At 35.1% G+C, this 7,116-nt stretch overlaps 1 protein-coding gene across 2 annotated transcripts; it reads right to left on the bottom strand.

The window, feature by feature from the left end:
• Positions 1-1,286: 1,286 nt before the first annotated feature.
• Positions 1,287-5,380, bottom strand: LOC137038599 (H-2 class II histocompatibility antigen, E-S beta chain-like). 2 transcript variants are annotated; one of them, XM_067413307.1, is made up of 5 exons: positions 5,188-5,380; positions 4,763-5,035; positions 4,088-4,369; positions 3,896-4,009; positions 1,287-1,555 (listed from the first exon to the last, which is right to left on the bottom strand). In XM_067413307.1, the coding sequence occupies exons 1-5, from the start codon at positions 5,255-5,257 to the stop codon at positions 1,476-1,478; spliced, it is 819 nt and encodes a 272-aa protein (XP_067269408.1). In that variant the 5' UTR covers positions 5,258-5,380; the 3' UTR covers positions 1,287-1,475. The 2 variants fall into 2 exon arrangements, with proteins under 2 accessions (XP_067269408.1, XP_067269409.1); XM_067413308.1 differs by lacking the exon at positions 1,287-1,555 and adding an exon at positions 2,175-3,794 and having other exon boundaries at positions 5,188-5,376.
• Between the last annotated feature and the right edge of the window lie 1,736 nt (positions 5,381-7,116).

Raw genomic sequence — 7,116 nt, 5'->3', positions numbered from 1 at the left:
CGTGCGACTCCTAGAGCTTGTTTTTTTTCAATAATACAACCCTGCAGTGCCAGAAGAGCTAGTCGGTGTTTTAAACGCAGAGAGTGTTCGTATACAAAAGAAACTAAAATTAAACAAGCAGAAATGTGCGCAAACTGGACACAAGTCGAGACCACGGAGCTCCTTACTATCCGCGCTGAAGCTGAGATCGCTCGCCATTATACGTCACATCAGGATGTCACGTGTCAACTCGACCCGGGACCATTAAGCGTTGTGTGTGAAAGCGCACATATTACGGTATTTCGCTGGCAGTGTGAATGGACCAAATCTAGCGGCCCGGGAACAAATGCCGGGTCGCATTATCCGTGTATTTGCCGGAATCGCAGTATGAAAGGGGCTTTAGTCTCTCTGTTTCTCCCTTGTCTTTGTCAGAGCGTTGTTGGATGTTTCCCCGTGTGTCTCCCCGTCGGTTGTTGTTTCCCCTCTCCTGGGAACAGTGGATCCCTTCCCGGATTTTCCTCGCCGATCTCCCGAGTCTCTGCTGCTCACAGCTTGCCCGTGCTACCCAAGGGAATTCTCTCACGGCTCCGTCTTATCCGGATTTCGTCACCTTCTGAGTTTTCGTCACATTCTTTCTGTGACATTGTGTCAATAAAGACTAAGTTACTTGCTATTGAATCCTGCCTCTGTGTTTATCTCAACATAGAAATCAACCATTTAAATCATTGTTATTGATATTCAATTAACATGTATTTTCTATAGCACCTTTTACAATACATATCGTTTCAAAGCAGCTTTACAGAAAATGCAATTTAGGGTGATCTGTTATCACAGGTGCATGTTCATATACAAATCATGCAGCTAAAAAAAACAATGTATTATATTAAGGCAGAAACAGTGAGCTTGTTGAAGTAATGAATACATGTTGTTAACAAATGATTACCCAGATAGCAGACAAACAGTGAATTAGCGTTGAATCAATGTTAATCCATGAACTAAAATATCATTGAATCAATGTTGAGATTTAACATTGATTTTTCATCAGGTTTGCACCCTGAAATAATGTTATTTCAACAATGAAAAATAGATCAATCTTGCTTTATGTACAGCAGGATTCTATGCCAGTTAATTTGTCTCTATTTTATTCATTTTAATCAGAGACCATGTGTGGCTGCAGTCGATATGATTTTGCATCAAAAATTCACTCAAAGTAAACACCATCCTTCAGTTTACATGCAAATGTATTTATTTATGCCCCCACAGTTACAACAGGAAATCTCACATTGACTTAAAACAATTACATCTGAATTTATGACACAAATGAGAAGAGCCTGGAAAAACATGACAACTTTCATTTGCAAAATGAAAGTAAATACAAATGTAAACTTGCCAATAAATACAGAAATGACACAGTACTACTGAAAGAAAGAAGGTAGAAGAAAGAATAATACTCCAAACTCAGGGGGTTTCCACCATGAGCAATGCCCCGAAGCCTTTCAGGTTGTAATGGAGACAGTTTTGCACCGTCCCAGCAAAGATAAACTCTGATGCCTCTTTTTATCAGCATTCACGGCATCTAAAACAACAAGAAGTTTGTAAATATTTGGAAATGTGATTAATTATACATTACAAATATAGCCTACTACAAAATGAAGTGAAACTTGAAATTTTATCAAAATCTTGATATCCCAGTTAAAACACGCTAACATTAAATTCAGGACTATTTAATGCATTTTAGTAAAGACTTTAAAGGACCTGCAGACACACAATGAATGAATGAAAAAGCAAAGTGAATATATCCAGTGTTTTATCTAATAATATTATTGTATTTAATAGTACATAAATAAAGTGTGAAAATGAAACAAGTAAATTAATGACCAAATAGCTAAATTAAGAAAATAAAAAAGGAGCTGTTACATGGTGGTTTGGAAGAGATTTTTTTTCCATTTACAACACGAACTGGAGGCACAACTGTTTACTAAATTTCTGTAGTTTGATATAGCTGCCTACAGAACTTAAAGATCTCACTCTTTTCTTTTCTTTTTTCTTGCTGCATTAAAGATTAAACTGTAATGATGTAATTGTGATCTGCTCGTGATGATATCGTACAGCTGAAGCTGAACTGATTGTATTTCCCCTCACCGCTAACAGGTCAGTCAGTTCTAGTTCTGCTTCAGCTGTGAGATACTCTCACGAGTGGCCAACACAATTACTGACAAGCCAGAAATTCATCTAACCTTCCGATCGCCTCTCGTTTATACACTGGACGAATATAGGATGATTCAAAATGATTAGTCTGTGCGTGCAACGAGTAAGATACGTTTGTGGATCTGCCACGCATGCATTCATTGACTTTGTGAGTCGATCCTATATGGTCTCAAAATCCAAATTAATCAAATAGGATCGACTCACAAGTCAATGAATGCATGCGCAGCACCGTTTCCACAAATGCACATTTTACTCGTTGCACGCACAGATGAATCATCTTAATACAAAAATCTTCTCATAAAATAGATGAACACCTCACAACAAACAACACACGACAAAAAAAAAAAAAAAAAAAAAGAGTTGCACGAGTCAGAATTCGGACACAATTCACAGTGTATATGCCAATCTTAAGAAAAAAAAAATGACGTATGCAACCTTCGAATGCGACCTCCGGAGGACGCAGCCTTCTGAAATGAGACACAGCTTCTTTTTCGCGCTTGAAGTCTGTTCAGTTGCGCTTGCTTTGATCTGATTAGTGGTTGTCTTGAAGGTGCATTACCGCCACCTACTGGATTGGATTGTGGCGCATTCGATAAGTAGAGACACATATTCTAAATTCTTTTTTACCCTGTATTCTTTAGATAAATAATGAAATGCATGTACATTCTACATGATTTAAATAATAATAATAATAGTCTACATTTTTATTTATTTAAAACTGACTAAATTTATGGTAGAAGTTCTTTGTTTGTTTTTTTATTTTTTTATTTTTTTATTTTTTTTACATTTTTTATTATAATAACATGAAACACAGAATGACAACATTAAATGCCAGTAAGCAGGAAAATAATATACCTTTTAAAAAGATTCATAGTTTTTTACAGCTTTCTTATTGGAAGAGTCAGAAATCAAACACGCATACAATTTTAACTCTTCCAGAAAAATTTAAAGAAAGGCTTACAATTACAAAATTTACATTTATGTATTCTTTGTTAATCCACACACTCGTTGGTGTACTCATCGTATCCTTTGAGGATAATAAATGTGCTCACATTCACACAAATGTAGCCAATTGATTTGGACTTGCCTTAACATGTTGAATGTGACAGATAGATTGACCGTAAGCCTCACCGGTGGAGAATTAAGCTGACCAAACATCAGCATTGATTCAATGTTAATCTTTAATAAACACTGAAAAGCATGGAATTATCAACATTGATCCAATATTCTTTAGCAGTGAATTTTCAACATTGGTCCAGTATGGTGTTAGCATTGAATTTTCAATATTGATTCAATATTACTTAGCATTGAAATTTCAACCTCAACCAAAATGATGATTCTGATTGAATTTCAACATTGAATCAATGTCACCATGCTATCTGGGATTAGGATAGGATATAGAAAATGTATCATTGGTGCAGGTTTCTTTAGTTTGCATCTTACACAAATATGACCTCAAATATGATCTCATAGAGGATAAACGCTTCGTTATTAGTCCACTTGCAGTCAGTTTGAGGACCTATACCGTATGTCTAATTTTTAATCATGTGCTAGAGTTATCATCATTTATAGAGAAATATATCATCAATGAGGTACTAGGATCCTCCCTGTCAAAAACAAACAAAAAAAAAAAAAAACAGTTACATTCATGTACAGGGATTATGTAAATAGGATAATATCATTTTGAATTATTCTTATCCTAACTGACCTGTTGATTTCTTCTTGTAGTAAATAAATCCAACAGCTGCTATGATGATTTCCAGCACCAGACCAGAGGCTCCAACAGCGATTTTGTTTCTCTCAGACACAGGGAGAGATGGATCTGCCGGGACACTGGCTTGTCAAATTATGCTGTCCACAAACAGTAATAAGATGACAATAGGTGAGTATCTCCTCTTACCCCAGTCATAAATCATGGGTTTATTGAAGCTGGCATGTTCCACCATACAGGAGATCTTCTCTCCAGATTTGGGGGTGTATTCCAGCTCAGAGTGGATCTGGTAGTACCAGTCTCCATCAGCCATCTCCATTGTTGAGGTCACTTCAGAGGTCATCAGTTTACCATCTCTCAGCCAGGACACTTTGATGTGTGGAGGATAAAATTCATATGCGCTGCACATCAACACAGCCGGATTTCTGCCACCGGCCTGCTTCACTGAACTGAGCTTAACCTTTGGTTTCACTGAAACAAGAAGAGTGACGTCCTAAATAGACAGTGTGTACAGTATAATAAATCATTATGCATATGGAAAGTCCACATAAAACATTGCATTGCAGTATAAAAATCTACCAATCTAAGAATTACACCTTGAGAGTGCCCACAAAGATAGCGAAAGGGGGGTTGATTTGACAAAAGAATGGTCGTTTGAAGAAACCCTATAAATATGAATTATTTTTATTCACAATATGTATTTAAATATTCATATTCAATGAATATTCATGTCATATTCAATTCCTACATTTCAAAATGCGACTATTTAATGCTTATTGTTTCGGTCGAAATTAAAACATACATATGATTATCTAGTTACTACATGTTGAGAGTAAAAATGAGAGAAGAATATTGTCCACTTACCTGATTTATCACAGATATGGAAGTCAAATACTTGAGCATTATTTTTGCAGAACCAGTCCACAATAGCTCTTTCTTCATGCAGAAATGTGCCATTGTTCCAGAACTCTGCAAGTTTCATTCCATACTCATTAAACCCCACAAATCTCCCTAGAGTGCTGTCAAACTGTACGAATAGATATTTATTGAAATAATAGTTGTCAAAATACACCATGTCACTGATATTAGAGGGGCTGTAGATGCATCTTGACATACGGTATCGGTAATATACATTAGCTGCAAAAGAATGTAGACAGAGAAAAAACTGTCAGATAAAGTCACCATACGTAAGACAATGTTGCACCACTACTACTAACTATTATAACAATAACAATGCAATTATTCTTTATATTTAATTATATTACTTCGATGCTTTTTATGTTACTTACCACTTTCTGTTAAAAGAAATGAAGCCAGTGTAAATATAAGATGACAACTCAAGAGCTTTTGCAGTGACATTTTCACTCACACTGAATCCCTTCTGAATGCTGCCAGGGCTTTGTTCATGCTCATGAGATGGATGTCTAAGATAATTGTTCAACCAGTTAGTGCAAGTGTCAAGTGTTGCTAGGCAGCATTCATTTTAAAACAAAAACAATGTCCAGTTATCAGTCTGACTAACTGTTACATTATTAAGTAACCAATATAAATAATAAGGGGTCCAAGCACTGAAGTGTAGATTGTCAGAGGTCCAAGCATTAGAGTGTGTCAAAATTGGCAGAATGGTTCAAAATCGTGCATCATCTTACTCATCACCAAACACACCCATCTGACACTATGTGGTGCTAATATATGGCAATTTGCATTTTGTATCATAACTTTGAATAGTAACTTTACTATTAACTTTGAGTTTGGATACATGGCCGCCAGCAGCCAGATTTCAGCGGCTACTAACATCAAATTTAAATGGCCTACTGTTACGGAAGTGGATATTATATTATATTATATTATATTATATTATATTATATTATATTATATTACATTATATTATATTATATTATATTATATTATATTATATTATATTATATTATATTATATTATATTATATTATATTATTACTTTCATTTATAAATAATTAAACATTATATAATGCTTAACGGATCATTAGTGAATAATACAGTACATACAATAATAGCTACACTGTAAAAAATTATTTAGAAAAAAAGTTACCTGGTTGCCTTAAAATTTTGAGTTCATTGAAAATAAAATTTTGAGTTAATACAATTAACATTTTTTGAGATTCGACAACCTTTATTAAAAGATTATTAAAATATTTTGTAAGCATATTGGGTAATAATGTGTGTGTTTTATTTCTGATGACACAGTGAAACATGCCAAATTGTGCTATTTTCATGATTTATCACATTTTTTATGTGGTTCAGATACAAAAATATTTCGAGTTTCTATTTATTAAACTCATTTCCTTCATTGTATCAACTCAAATTTTTAATTTCAATAAACTCAAAATTTTAAGGCAACCAGGTTACTTACTTTTTTAAGTTAAACCAACAAAAACCACCACAATTTTTTTACAGTGAGAAATATGAGATGATGTGCTTGTTAATGTTAATGAACTAATGAATTCTTTAGTGACCCAGGTGGTGAAGTGGCTAGAGCCACTTCCCCTTCGCCCTCATCGGCTGATGTCCCCCTCTTAACTCCAGTTTCCTCTCTTACCCCCAAAGTAGGCTATTGGAGGATTCCCATAAAAGCGTTCTGTTCCGCTAAAGATCCACTAATTCTGCTAGTCTGCTCTGTTTTCCCGCTCGCTCCGCTCACAGTCTGTGCACTCTCTCTGTAGAGAGCACAGTTCCAGAATGTCGTCCCATTAACAGGTAGATTACCAATTACAATCCACATTACAGACAGTGGTTGTTCCGAGGAATTAGTAATTTGGTAAGTTTGCTTTTTTCATTTCTGTCTGTGACGTTTTTCTCCTGGTCTTTTAATAGTGCTAACAACTTATCCACGCAACTTGCAAAATATCCACGTTCTTGCTAGATAATTCATTGTCTAATCAAATTTTTGTACCTGATCTGATGTAAATAGCACCAATTTTGCTGTTGTCGACCCACTTTGTATAGACAAAAAAACAATGACTTCACAAAAAAGAAGAGAGCGAGAAAGAGCAAAGGGAGGCTAATGCCTGTTCAACATTGCAAAGATGGATTTAAAGCTCCAGCAAGCCATAAATCATTATATAGAATATTTAGCTGCTGTTTGTTAACTGCATTCCTGTAAAGTATATTTCCCGTTTAATCAATTACTAGTTTTCTGGAGCTCAGCTATCCAACTATACAGACTGTCAACACACAGGT

This window comes from Pseudorasbora parva, chromosome 13, assembly GCF_024679245.1.
Source record: "Pseudorasbora parva isolate DD20220531a chromosome 13, ASM2467924v1, whole genome shotgun sequence".
NCBI lineage: Eukaryota > Metazoa > Chordata > Actinopteri > Cypriniformes > Gobionidae > Pseudorasbora > Pseudorasbora parva.
The sequence above is the reverse complement of the archived record's forward strand: the minus strand, read 5'-3'. Positions and strand labels throughout refer to the sequence as shown.